Below are 18742 nucleotides of genomic sequence, written 5' to 3'. Positions count from 1 at the left end.
CTGCTGAGAGCGACATTTAGATGAATGTAAATTTGTGTGGTGCGCTTTCCTTTCAGTAACAAAATAAACACAAAAATGACAGCAGTGAGAAAGCAGCAGTTAAGAAAGCATGTGGGACTATATCTGACTATGTGAGACTATAGTTTGAATTAATCTGTTTTCTTTGCTTGAAATGTCAACATTGCAGTACAGAATGTCTCTTTTGGCATTATCCTGAACATTGGATAAGCATTGATTTCATGTGTCATTGAACTGAAGACAGGCTCTCTGGAGTCCGCGTAACCATAACATCATTTTGATTTTCTCAGTAAAAATGTCCCGAAAAAGATTAAAAAAAAAAAAAAATGATAAAAAATGATAAAAATTAACATAAAAATCAGTCTTCAGGCTTTCATAGACAGCCTAGGAAGTCGGGGAATGTCTAATTTTTTAAAGTTTTGTTACAAGCTGTTCACACACTGGCAATAAAAAAGTGATTAATACATGAAAATTCTAACATATAGCTCCTTTAATGTACATTTATGTTTTAATCTTTTGTTTTAAAGAAGTACATTTATTTTGATGTGTTGCATGCACAACTAAAGCACATGTAAAGTACTTGATTATTATGGTAGGGCTGCACGATTTATTGCACGATACGAAAAATAACATTGAACTTAAACGCGATTCTTAGTGCGATTATGAAATCACAAAGGCTGCGATTGTTTTTATATATGCAGCTTGTCAATGAACTATGGCTCCAAATGCTAATCCATCTGAAAGCACTGCGAGTTTGAATCGCTTATAATGTACATTTGAAAAAGCAACACGCGTCAAACATCTTTCCAGACATGAGAAGCATTTATTAGCATCTTGTCCAACAAAAGACAACATTTAATAACATGTTTTTACTCTAAACTCACTTTATAACATCAGTTGAGCATCCTTCTGTGAGATGATGTGGCTTCTTACACAGAATAAGGCAGTCGTGTGTTTATTAGTCATGTTTAATCAATCAAAGCATTTAAATCTTCTGTTTATTCAGCTACAGCGATACAACACGTGTTATCTTCTTCTGCGGCAGGGCATATTTGGAGTTTCTGCGCAAGAGCGCCCTCTGGCTTTCACATGGAGAAGCATTTACTACTGATCACAGAGCCGTACAGCACTGACAAGTTGCGCATAAAATAACCGCAGCCTTTGCCAAATCGCGTGCAGTTTTAATTTTAAACTGCTTTGTGTTATTCCATATTACATTTAAAGTTAATATATTTTAAATGTACTAAATTGCAACTTCATCATTACAAATATGTGATTACAAATATATTTAAATATATTAAATATATTTTAGTTGATCACATATGCTTGTCAGTACATACACTTTAAGCATATTTCAAAGACAACAGAAGTAATAATGAAATTACATATAAAGATGTACAGAAAAGCACTCTAAAGTTCAAATAATTGCATATTATAATAGTTCATACATACATTTCGTTTAATTGCATTTAACATGCAGTTAATGCCCAAAAACATTACATTCAGTTCTCACTTAAGCATATTCTTTTCAAGTATAATATTTCCGTAATAAGTTTTAAAGTATACTAAAGCATACTTCTTTTTCACAAGGGTAGTTTATGGTGGCCTAGAAATGAAACTTAGTATGTTTACATTTTCTCTCCAGCTAATCTGATCGATGTATTACGGGTCCTGGAGCTGTCTGAAGACATGGAGGGAGTGTCAGTCGAGGCCGGTCTGTGCACCGAGAGAAAGGACACATCAATAATAGACATGGCTTACAGGATAGACAAAAAGATTCAACTCAGCGCCCCAACTAAACAGTTCTTTCCAGGTATGGACTCTTTGAAATGTACTTTCACAACCTCAAGCTTTTGAGCCCATTGGGTTTTGAAGTGTAAATTGTGTTATATGTGGACAATGCTTTGCTGTTTTCTTCATAGATTCTGCTTTCCCTGAGAACTTCTCTCTGATGACTACGGTGAATGCTAAGAAGAACTCTCAGTTCTTCCTGGTGTCTTTGTATGATGATCAGGGAGTCCAACAGCTGGGGCTGGAGATGGGCCGATCACCCGTATTCCTCTATGAAGACCACCGAGGCCAGCCGGCTCCAGAGCTCTACCCTATTTTTAAGAAAATCAATTTGGCTGATGGGAAGTGAGTGCTTTCATGCATTCTTAGTTAGCCTTGGAGTGCCCTGAAGTTTTCTTTCTTTGAACAAAGATTAAATTTGCCCTTCACAACCCATTTGATGTATTTCATAGTGAAACGGAAGGAATGTTGTACTTGATTTTTTTTTTTTTAGACTGAATGGGATGGTGCCAAAATAATGCCTGAATAGCCAACAATAATAATATATGGGCTATTGGTAAACATTATCCAACGATTACAAGATCACATTTCTGTGGAACAACATGTGTGGTTGAATTGTTCACCATAAGACCAAGAACATTCATTCATAAATTAAATCAGAGTGGAAAACTAGCTTACTTAGATTCAGTTTCACTCATGCAAATGTGTAAATTAAATGGGGATTGAGTGAGTAACAACATTTAAAGACCTTATTTAACATCTGATATTAATATTCATCTCAGGTGGTCAGATTATATGTCATCTGCTGAGGTACATTACAGATTACACCTGATATTAACATGTCTTTAATTTCGTGTTTGGTGAGTAAACTGTCATTCTTTGTTGTTCGTGATGCATCAGAACATATAAGAGTTTATTACAGTACAAATACAATATGTTCATAATTTTCTGATTACCTTAGAATATGGTTTGAGTGATTTGATCACAAAATGTTTTATACTGCATGTAGACCTGTATTTAGTGCTGTGCACTTTAATCAGATCAGCTGAGATGTTAAAGGGATAGTTCACCCAAAAATGAAAATTTTGTCGTTATTTACTCACCCTCAAGTTGTTCCAAACCTGTTTGAGTTTCTTTCTTCGGCTGAACACAAAAGAAGATATTTTAAAAAATGCTGGTAACCAGACAGTTGACGGCACCCATTGACTAAATACTATGGGTGCGTCAATTGTTTAGTTACCAACATTCTTCAAAATATCTTCATTTGTGTTCAACCGAATAAAGAAACTCATACAGGTTTGGAACAACATGAGGGGGAGTAAATGAATTTTCATTTTTGTGTGAACTATCCCTTTAATATTAGGTGTAAACAGAGAAAGTGAACTTTTTTTGCTGTCAAATAGTGTTGGAATTAAGTCTTCTTCACACTATGAATCACAGTTTATGCACTATGAATCATGCCATGCATTCATTAATAAATCATTACTAGTAGACATATTCCAACATGTATAACTGTTGGAAGAAGAGGGATCTTTAAAAGTGTCTCTTGCAAACTATGGTACTGCAGCGTCAGTGTGCCCATTTATAGAATGTTCTTTCACATTTAGGCGACCCATAATCCACCTCTAATAGCTATGCTCTTGGAAGATCAGTAAATATCATGTTTACCCTTGGGTTTGCACTGTGGTAAAGCTCTGCTGTTGTTGACACCGATTAACCCTGCTGTCATCTCTTCTCAGATGGCATCGGATAGCCTACAGTGTGGAGGGCAAGTCTGTTACACTCTACCTGGACTGTAAGAAGGTGCAGACGTTGGAATTAATGCGCGGAGACAACCCTGTGGTCAGCACTGATGGAGTCGTTGTTTTTGGGACACGGTTACTAGATGAGGAAGTATTTGAGGTACGAATCATCAGATATCCTGGTGTTTGGAATACAAAGACATGTAAATATTTTCACATGCACACAAAAAGCCAGGTTAGGACAGGTTAAAGGGTTAGTTCACCCAAAAATGAAAAAATTTGTCATTAATTACTCACCCTCATGTCATTCTAAACCCATAAGACTTTCTTCAAAACACAAATGAAGATATTTTAAATGAAATCTGAGAGATTTCTGTCCCTCCGTTGACAGTCCATGTAACTACCACTTTGACACTTGAAAAAGTTCAAAGAGATAATAAACTAATCCATATGAATTGAACTGTCTAGTCCAAATTTTCTGAAGAGACTCAATCACTTTATATGATGAACAGATTGAATTTAGGCTTTTAATCACATATAAACACTGACAAAATCCCAGAAATCGAGCATGCGAGAGAGAAGCCCTGTTTCCACCTGGATTAAGATGCGTTTCAAATGCGTCTCCTGTGACCACTTGCTTTCGGGTTTCCTATTAATTTGTCACACTACACCACATCACTTTCACTTCCGGCACATAAATACTACTGAATGAACGAACTCGTGTTACGTGGCTTACGAGAATTATTAAATTTGTTATTATATTATATTATATTATAACCTCCCGGAAATGAGTGTTTGCAGGGTGGGATGTCTGGAATACTGTCAACAACAAGGGAAACAAAAAAAAACAGAGTGTCTATTTACACTACGAGCAAATAGCGTCCCATATTGGCAGATGGTATGTACACTAGCTCCGCCTACCAATGTCTGGTTGGGCCGCTCAAGTTTTAAAAAAGACACAGAATTCAACATCTTCAATAGCGCAGCAAAAAGTGAGTAAGGCTCGTAGACCTGGCTTTTAACGCGATCGATACAAGTTCGAATCTGCCTTTTGCCGAGCTCGCATTTATTTTTCATAAAGATGAAAATAATGTTCTAAAAGTGTGCTTATTCATAAACTGCGAACAAGTGTTTACGTGTTTATTGGGTAGGGTTAGGGGAAGGTGTAATGAGGGTTTTTATTCTCCCAATAAGGCAGCATCCATTTAATAATTTTAATAAATATAATCATTTATACTCTATGTTGTTATTGCATCCTGTTAATGTACAAAAATACTGAGGTGCAAATAGTATCTGCCAATATGAAGTATAGATAGCATCTAATTACTATTTACTCTTATTGCAAAGAACTGATACTTTTACATGGTGTAAATAGAATCTATCGCTATTTTCACCTAGTGTAAACAGCATATTGCTAAGAAAATGCCGCTATTGTCACTTAGTGTAAACAGCATCTGGTGTAAATAGCATCTATCGCTATATGCACTTAAAGATCAGCTGCCAAAAAAAAACTCACCACCATGTTTTAGGGAATAAAATATTCTATAAATCAGGTGAATGAGATATGAACAAACCCCTCTGCACTCAGATCAGCTGCCAAAAAAACTCACCACCATGTTTTAGGGAATGAAATATTCTATAAATCAAGTGAATGATATATGAACAAACCCCTCTATGAAAACCTTCAGAATATAGATGGGAATATAACTGTCAATTTTGATGTATGTACTACTGAAGTGCAGATTTCTGGCTCTAATTTTGAAAAAAACAGCCTTTAAAGATATGCATTGATTTTGAAATCTACCTATAAGTAACAATCCTTTTGATTAAATGAATCTCACAAAGTAATGTCTAGGTCTATGTACCCCAAAATCCCCCCCCCAAAAAAAAAAAATTAAATTCAGCACATAGAAAATAAAGCCTACATTTGGGGATAATAATATAATTTTTTTGTGACATTACTTTCATTTAAAGCACCCCCAATCATAATTATAATGCGTCTGTATTTTTTACTTTTGTAATGTTTGCAATTCTTAATGTAATAAGATAATTATTAACTTATTTGAATAAAATTAAAGGCATTACAATACAATGTATTTCATTGTGTACTTATTTATTTTTTACATTACAGATTTTTTAATTCAAATATTGTTTATATTGGGGCTGAGGTGAAATATGATGAGAGATGTTCTGGACAGGCTTTGTGAGATCGAACAGCTAAACACAGTAACAGGCTTTCTTGTGCTTATTCAAACTCTTTCTTTCTCACCCTTTACTCTTTTTTTCATATTCCTTCAACCCTCCTCTCATCAACATCTTTATAAATGCTGCAGTATATGCCTATCATACTCCCCTGTGAGTCTCAAACAAACAGCAAACAGGATATTTCTCTTGAGAGGTGACAGGAACTCTCAGATCAGTATAATTTAAGTTCATCCAAAATTCATATGTGTTTATTTCCCTGCTTTGCTTTAATGGAATAAGCAGTGGCAGTCTGTTTGTTTTATGTTTAATTGAATATTTTGAAATAGAGTGGATCAGAGGATGAGAACATTGGGGTCTTGTCTCCTCAGAGAGGAAAAAACAGAAGTAATACCCTGCTCACCTGTGAATTAGTGCTGTCTGAATGAGCACACATTCATTGGATTTTTAGATGACCCTTCCCTGTTTGTTCATTGTCCATTTTTGAGGGCTATTTCAGGCTATTTCAAAATGTGTTGCTGAAGAGTGTGTTTTTCTGGAGCCTTATAAAGAGAATGTTCATTGAGTTTAATTTATTGGTTTATCCCAGCATCAACACCCCTTAAAGGGGTAGTTCACTGCTGTCAAAATGGGCTTTCAATAAAACTTGGCTGCCTATACAGTAGAAGGAGAAAAAAAAAATTAAATCGGTGCTACCTGACTTGAGAAAAAGGCCAAATAAGTAATAAAACGTCAACACCCATAATGCACTGGCATTATGCCATCCAAGGCCACTCCCACCAGTCTGCTGTGGAGACACTTGACCAGAGCTAAATACCGCCTTGCTTTAGTAGGAAATACTTCTTAGCAAACTTTTAGTCAAACTATGACTATTTTCACGAAATCCCTGGAGCTGTCAAAAGTCTTTTTGCTGACAAATAAACCAGTTCCAGGTAACATGGATAACGAGTTAACATTGTTCATTTAAATATACTTCCAACATTGTAACAAGACAAAGTGTGTTGAAAATCGGCGAAGGTAGACTTTTAATGGATAGTTTCCGATTCTGTCATGATGTACTCACCCCCATGTCTAGACTTTCTTTAATCCGTGGAACACAAAAGATGAATGTTTGAATATCCACTCTTTTCAGTATAATAAAAGTGGATGAAGACTGGGGCTGTCAAGCTCCAAAATGATAAAAAAAAAAAAAAAAACACCATGTAAGTAACATTAAATTCTTGAAGTCATGCTACAACAGAAATGCAAGATATTATCTTGACATGTGCACTGGTTCTCTTTCATGAGAGAATAAACAATGTCAGATTCAGATCTTTTGGTCGATCCAGTTCTCAATACCTAACTTATTCAACCATGAATTTGTTCTGGTTCACAAGTTCAGTTCATTGATCTGGTTGAAGCTACTGGTTAACAGTGGAAGATAAACAGTGCATATGGACTTAAATTTTGGTCTGTTTTTCACCCAAAACTCTCAATTCAGAATATAGCATCACAAGTCATAGAGAATACTTTCATTTAAAAAAAATATATTATATTTTTATGGTGCTTTTGTGTCATTAAATAGAAAAAAGTGACAAAATGAATTCAAATTGTTCTTCTACTCTGCCTATTTTAGAAGATCTTCATTATCTTGACTAACAGTTCTGGAGTCTTCATGAGTTTCAACATTTGATAAATGCTGGATATTGCTTGGGTTCATATCAGCCTAGATGACTCTGATGTGTGTTTATATAACATTCAGATGAATAAGCTGATAAGTTTGAACATGCACTGAAACTCCATGACTAATCTTTTCTGGCTTGTGCTTGATGGTTCTAGCTAGATATAGATTAGAATTGAAGAGCCATCACTGCTTTTGGCTGTATCGTCGGGTTTATGTCTGCTGGACCTCAGCAGAGAGCATAGGGAGGGGTTGCACCCTCAGGACATCAACTAACATTCTGGCCAGTGAGGCTTCATGTAGAAAGCCACAGAAACACTCAAAGGGAATGCTATTGTCAGTCTAATGGACATTTAAGTGTCCTCTATCTGCTTCCACCACAAAAAAACAGATGTTTCTTCAAGTACAATGTAGCACACGCCACATTTCCTCCAGCTGCCCACTGCAATAACTTTACCTCCCCAACTCCTCCCATGCAATACTTTTGCCTGTTGTAGCTTTAGCTGTTTTTGACGGAACCCCACCCAAAGAAACACAATTCCCATTCCATACTTACAGTATAGCCAAAATCCAGCCCAAAACAATGTCTCATTAAATCTTGTTAAGAGCAAGAAACCACATTAAGAGCTTCCTTCACTATAGTTGTCCAAAACCTGAAAAAATCATGGCACATCCCAATCCAATATCTTCTTAATATACTGTCCAATAAAATCTGGACAATTTTTGAAGGTTATTTTTAGGGCCCGAGCATCGATGGTATGAGGACCCTATTGTAATTGCTCAGTCAATTATTCTTCTTCTCCAAAATGAATTGCATTTTTGAGGGCCTAAACTTGCTCGAAAACTCGTGAAACTTTGCACACGCGTCAGAAGTGGAAAAACTTTACGTCTGATAAGGGTTTCAGAATTAGGTGTGGCAAAATGGCTCGATAGCGCCACCTACAATATTTCAATTAAGCGCCTAAGTTTCACGTACAAGTATGAAATTCGGTAGACACATGTATCAGCCCAATACCTACAAAAAAGTCACTGGGTGCAAAGTCTGAAAACCCAACAGGAAGTGAGATATTTTGAATTTTCTCTGCAAAATATTTGCAGTTTTTGCCTTTTCCAGATGTTACTTTAACAAATTACTCCTAGAGATTTTATCAGATCAATATCATATTTTTTCAGTCTAATCTAAAAGCCTTTGTGATGTTAAATTGCGAAGATCTAGAGTTTTCGCTGAAGGGTGTGTCCAATATTACAATAGTCACAATAGTCGTCATTTCAATAATTCCAGCCCAAGGTATACACAAATAAAGAACTGTGAAGGCCTGGTTGAGTTAGTAGTGTAATGATAAGGGGTGTGACATTTCCAAAAACACTCAAATAAAACTGAGCGTTACTGACAAACTGGAAAGAGAGGTGCTGCAATAATGTAAATGTGTGAAAAATAATGTTTTCTTGAAAATTCCAGCATGAAAATCTATTCTAGTAGACTTCAAAAACAAAATCAAGACTTAAATGTGCATAATATAGCTTCATTATGCGCCGATTCATTTTCTACTAGGAAAAACCCTTTAGTCATTAGATAGTCACTTTGTTAACCCTAAGGCTAACCAGATGTGACAATGACTTAGAAGTTGGTCTGAAGCCAGTTTCCTTAAATAAATGTGCAAGTCATTGACTGACTAACTGGGCAGCAAAGCCTGTGGTTTTAGACAGTCACTATAGCAGCATGACATGATTTGTGCCATGATTAAGAGTCTCTACCACGTCTTGTGCTCTTAAAGAACAGAAAAACTCATAAATCCTTGTACAGAACCACTGTGATAAATGATGAATAATTCGCCTTGTTTATCTTTCTCGGGGTCCAATAGAGCTGCATCTGGGTCATGAGGTCAGAGTGATCTGGGTGAGGCTGGTACTGGGGGATGTGTAAGTTTGACCTGATCTGAGGCCAGTTCCCAGGCCCTGGATTCAAGGGGAATCCAGAGGGCTTATGTTCCGGTCCAAATCTCTCAGCGTGGGAGAGCTGCTCGGGAGCCTGGGGACTATGGTCAGGACTATTGCTTCCAGATTCTTACAAATTACTCAAGAGCTGGAGAAGTCTTGGAGAACTGAACTAGAACAAGAACACAGAAAACGAACACTCTGGTTCACTGATCATAAATGGTTGTTTTAAAAACACACAGAACTGTGTTAACTGGCTTGTTGAGTCCTTGAGTTGTCAAGCATGTCTTATAAGGAGACCCTAATTTCAGCCAAAAGATAAACTGGTGGGATCAGTGGAGTGTAATTAGTTGGCTAGGTATACTGATTTATTTTTCTTTTAAGATCCAGCACATGTCAGATTAATGTGAGAAATGCTGTGGTTTGGCTGTGCTCGACTGCCGAGTGAGTTTGTGTGGTATCTTGGGTATTGCCAGTTTTTGACCTCCTCTTCTTCTTCCACCCACTGATGTACTGGCAGGACCTCAGTGATGAGTCACAGATTCTCCGCTGTCCTTATGATGAAAGATCTCTTTATTGTGGATATCATATGTTCTGTGCTAATGTCTGAACATTAGGCTGTTCAAAAAGTCTAACCAATTTAGTGGAATTATAAGTGTCTTTCAATAGGGGGCGTTCTCTCCTATGGTATTGCTTCTTAAATAAGAAGTAGGTAGCTAGATAAATAGATATGCACTGAAACACCATGACTCTTGCTGTTGCACATAATCACGTCTAATATGGCAAAAATGGCTCTGTTAATGTTTCTTGTCTAGTCAATCATGTCCGTTATTCTATTACGAATTACATGAATCATGTAAATGATAGAGGCTTTTCAATTAAAAATTGAAAATTTTGACACAAAATACTTTGCCTCACTGGATATTACTGTTGGTCATTTAACATTTCTATTGTAAAACAAGTATTAAATATTTAGCTACTTACATCTTACCTTGCACCTTTTCACCATTTAAACTGTAGCTAGTGCAATATCATCTCTATCATTCTACCTTTCCCCGCCTCTAACAACTTACCGTAGTTCACACGCATCAGGGAAACATGGCAGTGAGTGGAGACGCTCTCACGCTGAAGCAATGCCAGGTAGAAATGAATAAAAGAACAAAATAAACATAAAGAACTGAGAAATGTCAACTGATAGAGGAGCAGTGGGTGAGAGGGAAGTCAAGAAACTGTCAAAAGGTATTTTTTGCATAAAAAATATTGCATAAACTTCAAAATGTAATGCTATATGCAAACAAAATGCATTCAACCAGTTTTACCCTGATTTCATCAGTGTTGCACAAGTTATTATTCACCTTAAATGACTTTTCTGCTTTACATCGGCATGTTCTCCAGTTATAAAGTGTTAAATGGGGTCTTATTTCTCTTTGATCACCAGTATTACACTAGTACATGTGAATTTTACCCAGTCAACGTGAATGGTATATTTGTGTGTTTAGGGCGAGATCCAGCAGCTTCTGCTCGTGGATGATCCTCGGGCTGCGGCTGACTACTGCCAAGATTACATTCCCGATTGCGACAGCCCTTTGCCCTACAGTACCCAGAGCCTGGATCATGACGAGGTTAGTGATTCCTCTGTGAGTGTGACTCCTCATGTAGTCAAAAAAACCTCACTGCCTTCTTATTTCCAACTGATTTATTTTACATCTATATGACATCTTGTTTTTCTGCCCAGATTAATTGTTCCATTCAGTTCATCCTGTACTGTCCTCCTCATATGCAAACATGAGACACTTGTTTTTCCAACGAACCTTGAGCAACCAGCCTCACAGTTTTCCACAGAATTGCTAATTTTATGAAGAATTTTATAATTTGTTCCAGCTTGACAAAAATGTCTTCCTCTCTTTGGAAGAGCCCTGTCAAAACTTACTTTGAGTGGTTGAGCTGCCTTGGCTTCTCAATTCCACATTTACATTTATCTGTTTGCACTTTTTACTGTTCTGGCTTCTGGGCTCGGCTCCCGGCACACTCATCTCAGCGAGCCAACAAACAGCACAGGAATGCATATGAATTAAATTGCTTGTCCCCTAGTTCAGAAGCACTAGTGCACCGTTAGCTCTAGGAATCAACCAATTTTAACCAATATAATAGAGATATTTTTATGTTTAAATGCACAACTGCAGAACAGATTTTTATTTTTTTTATTTCTGCTTTTTAGCACAATAATAAGAAAACAATCATTAGACTATAACAATAAAATATCAGTTTTGGTCGATTGGATCTCAAGTAGACGAGGGAGACACATTCCCGTTTACACCTGGTCTCCTTTGTCTTGGTCTTGTCCACTTTCAATCACTTCTGTCCTGATTTCTTTGAGGGGAGGGTCTTTAGGCATGGGTTTTTTCAGATCTTTCGATAATGGACAAAATAAGCTTGCACAATTTACATATGAACGTGCCCGGAGATGACAAAAAAACATATGGAGAACATCAGCTTTTGTTTCTGCTCTGATAGCTACAAGACCAGCCGAACGCAGTGAGTGTGTGTTAGAAGTCAGGAATGGTGAGAGAACATTGTGCTTGGTACATTTATTCAACATTTTCAAACCAAACTTAGGTCTTCAGCCGACAAAGTTTAAATCCCACCTGGCTATCGCTTCCCATAATGTTTACACATTAGGTCAGTAGTTGGAAAGTAGGTGGTCTTTTGTGGCTGTTCGAATACATTCGACCACATGACCGTCTACACCACAAAAGCAATTCGGTCGAATGCGTTTTCGACTACCACTGGAAGTGGTCGAAAGTCTACAAGCTCAATATGTTTTAGACCCCGTTCACACCTGTATTTAGCATTGTTTACTTGTGATCCAGTCGACCCAAACACATCTTAATACCAGGTGTAAACAGGGTCTGAGTGTTGTCATGACATTTTTCTACGGCTCCAGTCACATGGATTTAACGGCTCAGGTGATTGGCTCAAAAAGTTCTGTATTCTCTTAATCAAAGATGGCAGATTTCAAATCGCATAATTATGGGGGTTCTGCGCCAGCCTAGCAACTATCATTGAGTTGAATGAGAATACTAACAAATAGCTATCTACAGGATGCAAGAACACTTCCAATGTGAACAGCACCAGTTTGTCTTTTAAATCAGTAGTGACCCCTTAGACTGCCCCAGTGTGTGTGGACATTGTGAACATGTTTTTTCCGATTTCGATGATTTGTGTTTGTTGTGAACGTGCACGTGCGGGTGAGTCAGCCCAGTGAGTAATCATGTCAGTGGGTTAGCATTTCTCTGCGGCCTTCTGGGAGGAACGCTTAAGGTCATCGTACATTCATTTTTCCTCAGAAATCCCACACCCAGTTTTGTGCAAGTGTGCTGAATGTAAATGTCTGCGTATGTCTCTCTCCAAGTCGGCCCAAGGGAAAGAGTCTATCGGCAGCCATTCAAAGGCAGAGCCAGTTGGCTTTCAGTTCTCACAACAGCTGAGAGAACAGGGACTAATGGCGGGATTCATCAGCATTGCTCACATTACTGACCTATTACCAGAGCTCACACTGATCCGATTCTATACTGCCCGACTTGGCATCTCAACACCTCGCTTTGGTTTTCACATTATTCATATAATCTCCCCCCCGACAGGCCTCATCAAGCCCATTCAGTCAGGGCCTCTCATAATAGCCTGTAAGTAGCTCAACTCTGACCCTCTGAATTGTGGGCTGATAATGTAGCGCATATCTGAATTGAGAACAAGTTGAACTCTGACCTAATTTGCAAAGAGAATAATACAGTCTAGTGGAATCAGTCAGCCACCTTCATTTAAGATGAAATTATGCAGAGATTGCCAGTGATATATGTGTCAGTATGTTGTGTTGTCCAACTGTCTGAATGTCTTGAACGTAACAATTTTAATTCTGTTCATCTATACCCAACCCCTGACCTCTTGCCCCATCTATAAAAGGCCAATCCCATCCATAACCTTGATGACGTCATGCAGGGAGACGAGCCTGCAGAACCAAAGAAACGCTCCAAAAAAGAACGCAAAGGCAAAAAGAACAAAAAAAAGAGAGACAAGAAAGGCAAAAAAGAATCTCGTAAGAAGAGAAAGGAGGCTGAAGCTCTTGAAGAAGGTTTCCTTGAGGTTTCGTCTAAGCTGCCGGAGTATTTGGCTCACCAAGGAGCTTTACCATCTTCAACAGAGCAACCGAATCCACCTGTGACGGAGCAGCCCAAGTCACCAGTACAATCTCCAACAATAACAGTGGATCTGATGGACTCCATACCCGACATGCCCACTCATGAACCCGACACCTATCAAGACGAACACACCAGACCCACTACTGTGACAGATCTTGAGGACCAGTCTGTATTGGCAACTGCATTTTCTGAATCCCCAAATATGGAGGTGGAGGTAGAACATTAAGTGCCAGTGTGGTTGCCCATACTTCCTCCTCCCTCACTATCGTTCTCCTGACCAATCACTGACCCTCCCTCGCACATTTTAACCACCAGTCATCCATTGCACTAACCAGCCTCTGCCATTATAACAACCCAAATAACTCCACCGATACTCTTCTTCCCAGATGTTGTGGTCATAAAATAACTATATTGTAGTCATCAGTGTTGGGGAAAGTTACTTTTAAAAGTAATGCATTACAATATTGCGTTACTCCCTAAAAAAGTAACTAATTGGGTTACTTATTTACTTTTTATGATTTCTCTCAACATGAGGATAGGACAAGTGTCAGTCAACAAATGGGAAAACGAAGTAACTTGCGTTACTTATTTGATAAAGTAACTCAGTTTTTTTGTTTTAAGTTTAAAAGTAATGCATTACTTTACTAGTTACTTGAAAAAAGTAATCTGATTACGTACTTGTAACGCATTACCCCCAACACTGGTAGTCATAGTTTGCAGCTTTAGTGAGATGTGTTGACTCAAAATGCATATGAATTATGGCTCATTTCAACAGTGACACTTTGATGCGCATCACAAGTTGAATGTGAGACATGATGCATATATTATTCAGGTTTTGTCATAGAGTTACACTTAGAGTGTACTTTTATTTCTTGACTTGGCACACTTTATAGATTGAAACTGAAAGATGTGCTCCAAGGCAGAATGAAAAATAGGACTGTGTCTGACATAAATCCATTTTCATGCATCTTTTTGATACTTTTCCCTCTGACAGCTCTGATAGATGTAGTTTTTACTGTATGAATCAAGCTTCTGCTGAGGTAAAACTCAGATGCCAGTATCACTGTGCCAAGTTTGCTCACCCTTCTTTTCATGCTGTTATGGCTGCCACCAGAACATACGGCTTTCGTGCTGACATCTTCCGTTGTTATTAAAACCTCCTACCCCACACTCACCAGCTCAGCAGTATTTATGCCTTGAAGCCGGCTTTGTAACCAGAACGTTTCTATAACCCATAACATTTTAATTAGTCAGCAGTGACCTGGAGATGTGGAGCACAGTTAGGCTAGAAACATGCAAAGTACACAAATGCAGCTGCAAATTCAAGTGCAAGTGCATTTCAAACAAATCTCAGTACTCAAGGGGGTGATAGAGTTATATTCAGACATCTGTTACTCTTTAATGCTGTAACTTCAAGCAAGATTTTCATCATACTGTTGCTCAGCCATGACACTAGCTGACTTGAAAGGATAAAAAGTGCAGATTGAGACAACTTTATTGTAAGACTCACAATATAGCACCCCCTTGTGGCAACGCTGAGAATGCAACTCATTCGCATTGCATTTATGTACTTGTGTAGACTATATTTCGAGCCTCTAAGGCTCAGATGCCCAGTGAAGCCAAACTAGTGTAGATTGGACTGTGCTCGGTATCTCCATGGTTGCGGTTGCCATGGTTGTGCCACTTCTGACTCTGCTGTGTCGGTGTGCAGGAGGAGAGGCCGATTAAAACACCAGAGGTCGAGGAGTTTAGTGATGACCTTTATGGCGATGAACACAATGAGCTCTTGGTTTCTGCAGTGACAGTTGGCCCCAATATCACAGGCTATGAGGTATGTGCTCTGGTTTCTGTTTCCGGGCTTTGCGAGCATTTTCAAGGTGATAACCCTGACTGTATGCTGTTGATATGTTTTGTTCTTTCATAGATCATGGACTTTGATGAATTTAAAAACGGCTCGGACAGCTTTGAGCAGGAATATGAGGAATATGAGATTTATGAGGACCGATTTGACCACGCAGCGAGGGAGAAGCCGGGCACATGGGATGGAGAGGTACAGTTTTGTACCTCTGTAATAAAAATTACTGACAACACACAGGCAAATATGGATTTCCTCTTCATGCCAACTAAGGATGACTTTGGTACAAAGTTGATACTAAAATAAAATTAAAATGCAGTTATACAGTATCAGTTTTATTTCAAAATATGCAAACCGTAAAAACAATAATAGAGAAGTACCGAAATGCATGTTCTTAAAGGGATAGTTCACCCAAAAATGAAAATTATCCCATAATTTACTCACCATCAAGCCATCCTAGGTGTATATGACTTTCTTTTTTCAGCCGAACACAATCAGAGTTATATTAAATAATATCCTGGCTCTTCCCAGCTTTGTAATGACATTGAATAGAGTTTTTGAAGCTCCAAAAAGTGCATCCATTCATCATAAAAGTAATCCATACGGCTTCAGTGGTTTAATAAATACCTTCTGAAGTGAAGCGATGGGTTTTTGAAAAATATCCATGTTTAAAACTTTATAAACTATAATCAATGGCTTCCGGCAACAGCCGGGCGCACTTTCACGAGAGAGTGAAGTTCCGGCGGAAGGGTAACCTCTGACCCGACGTATGACGTTGGTGTAGTGCAGGGTTCCTCAAATCCAGCCCTGGAGGGCCACTGCCCTGCAGAGTTTAATTCCAACTCTAATCAAACACACTTGAACAAGCTAGTCAAGGGCTTCAGAGTTACTAGAAAATTGCAGGTAAGTGAGTTCGGTCATGGTTTGAGCTAAACTCTGCAGAACAGTGGCCCTCCAGGGCTGGATTTGAGGAACCCTGGTGTAGCGTAAGCTTAGGTAAGAATTGACGCCTCTCTTGAAAACCACGTGTTGTTTACAACAAAGGAAGACAGCGAACAGAAGTGAGTTATTTTGGCCATACTGTAGATTTGCATTAGTATCCGTTTTAGACTTCTAATACATGACCGGCGTTTTGTTTAGCTCCATTCTCTACGCTTCCGTGTTCGTCAATTCTCACCTGAGCTTACGCTACACCTACGTCCTACGTCCTACGTCACACATAGGGCCAGAGGTCACCCTTCTGCCTTCTTCAGAGGTCATTAACTACTGAAATGTACAATATTGTAACAACTCTAATCTCAACCACTTGTAACCAAGATCTCATCTTTCACCTGTTCTTCCTCTCTTTAGGGCATGCGATTTGAGAAAGGACAGAAGGGAGAGCCAGCTGTCGTTGAACCAGTGAGTGCTGGAGTGTGAAGTTACACACATTTATACACACTCACAAACATACATTGGCAATCTGATGCTAATCTCCTTGTTTTTTGTACTAACCAGGGCACATATTTTGAAGGACCTCCTGGCCCACCAGGACTACCAGTAAGTCACAATACTGTTGAGTTTTTGAGAATGATTTGCAAAAACATAAGAACAAAACTTAGTTTTCATGTGATTGCATGTGGTCTTGATGTGGTGTCTGGCATTTTTTTTTTATCAAAAAAAAAAACATTTGTTTTAATTTGTGTCTGTTTATTCCCCAGGGTCTTCCAGGAATTCCTGGCATCACAGGCCCCCCAGGACCCAGCGGAGACCCAGGTGATATGGTGAGTGTTCTCATAATCACCTGACCCACAAGACCCAGCATGAACCTCGAGACGAGGACAAGCAGGACACATCCAGGGGGACGGGGCGAGATGACTGGCCTCGTGTGTAGATGGAACAAACCTCACCAATGACTCAGAGCCGCTCGAAGGGACCACCAACCTCTACGGAGACCTTAGGCATCAAGAAGCCATGACTCATCTGAAAGTTTGACCTAATTTGTTCTGGACAGTGTGTCTGTTCTTGTAGCATGACTCACTTTTTACACACAATCCCTTAGCAGGGTGAGAGAAACTGCAGACTTCCAACTGCAGTAAAGAGCCTAAATTCATCATTTACCTCTGACAGTGGGGATGAAGATAGATTATTCTTTTGTCTCCGCTCAGTTTAGCGCCTCTGGTCGGCTGTGAATCAACTTCTCTGGGGTGTCAGCTTCACAAAAGAGTTGAGTTTTAGTAAAAACATCAGACCAGGCTGTGAAAGCGCGTTCACTTGAGATGTAAGCTCTTTTTGGCCTTGTACCTCTATAGAGGTCTTACATTTCCGAAGCTGAAAGGCAAAGGAAAATATTCCAGCCGGAGGTTTTATCTGTTCTTTTGAAGGTTGAAGAGTTGTGTTGTTGGGAGAGGACTGGTGACTGACAGCTTTGATTAGCTGAGCTGCTAAAAGTTTTACACCAGACAAATGAGCACAGCATGCTTTGATACAGGCAACACTTTAAAAAAAAAACCCCAATCATTAGGTGTTAGTTTGCATTCATGTAACAAGCCAATGGATATCAGGGAATAAGCAAAGAATGCTGTTGCTCATGCAATTGTTTTGTCAAATAGGTATTGCTAACACAATTGTGCACACATGCACGTACAGAAATGCTCTATCAAGGAACTGAAATAATTGTCTCTCCTCACACAAGGGTCCGGAGGGGCGTCCAGGGCTGCCCGGTGCTGATGGGATACCGGGTCCTCCAGGCACTTTGCTCATGTTACCCGTAAGATGAGATCATTCCTTCAGTAATGCACTTAAACCACTTGCATCATATTAGTAAGAGTTGTTTGCCAGAGGAATATAATTAAAATTTTACATCACAAAACATGAAGCCTGAGCCTCAATAGCATTTTTTGGCCACATGGTGGAGCTGTGATATAGTCAGACTTAATGGCATTCAGTATATTTCCATTTTTTGTGTGCTAAACATGTTAAAATATATCTTTAATAGTGACTTGCTTGATGTGTATGAAATATTTAGTGAGTAATCTCTTTTTTTCCCCTCAGTTCCAGTATGGAGGAGACTCTCAGAAGGGACCTGTCATATCTTCTCAAGAGGCGCAGGCTCAAGCCATCTTACAACAGACCAAAGTAAGACACCCAAACTGTCTTTGGCACTTACATACTCATTTATCAGCACTGTTTAGCTGATGACACAATCATCACTTTTGCTAATTCTCATATTTAGGTTTAGGGATTTGAATAAACCAAAAAATATCAAACTTTGGAGTATACTGTAACTCATATTGCACTGCTAGTGATACAGCTATGAATGCTACCCTTAAATTGTGTTGCTTGTTGAGAATAGGTGTCTTTT

General features: G+C 38.7%; 1 protein-coding gene across 2 annotated transcripts in view; it reads left to right on the top strand.

Annotated features, from left to right (window-relative positions):
• col5a3a (collagen, type V, alpha 3a) overlaps positions 1-18742 on the top strand; it is a 70862-nt gene that overhangs the window by 16725 nt on the left and 35395 nt on the right. The window contains exons 2-13 of one of the 2 annotated variants that reach the window (XM_051887454.1): positions 1664-1831; positions 1941-2154; positions 3549-3711; positions 10848-10970; positions 13309-13758; positions 15256-15375; positions 15469-15594; positions 16750-16800; positions 16897-16938; positions 17100-17162; positions 18074-18148; positions 18433-18516. In XM_051887454.1, the coding sequence (XP_051743414.1) occupies positions 1664-1831; positions 1941-2154; positions 3549-3711; positions 10848-10970; positions 13309-13758; positions 15256-15375; positions 15469-15594; positions 16750-16800; positions 16897-16938; positions 17100-17162; positions 18074-18148; positions 18433-18516 (1679 nt within the window). The remainder of the gene's footprint in view (positions 1-1663; positions 1832-1940; positions 2155-3548; positions 3712-10847; positions 10971-13308; positions 13759-15255; positions 15376-15468; positions 15595-16749; positions 16801-16896; positions 16939-17099; positions 17163-18073; positions 18149-18432; positions 18517-18742) is intronic. The other variant, XM_051887455.1, reaches the window with a different exon arrangement.

The sequence above is a fragment of the Ctenopharyngodon idella genome, chromosome 3, assembly GCF_019924925.1.
Source record: "Ctenopharyngodon idella isolate HZGC_01 chromosome 3, HZGC01, whole genome shotgun sequence".
Lineage (NCBI taxonomy): Eukaryota > Metazoa > Chordata > Actinopteri > Cypriniformes > Xenocyprididae > Ctenopharyngodon > Ctenopharyngodon idella.
Note: the sequence above shows the minus strand (reverse complement) of the source record. Positions and strands in the feature narration are given on the sequence as shown.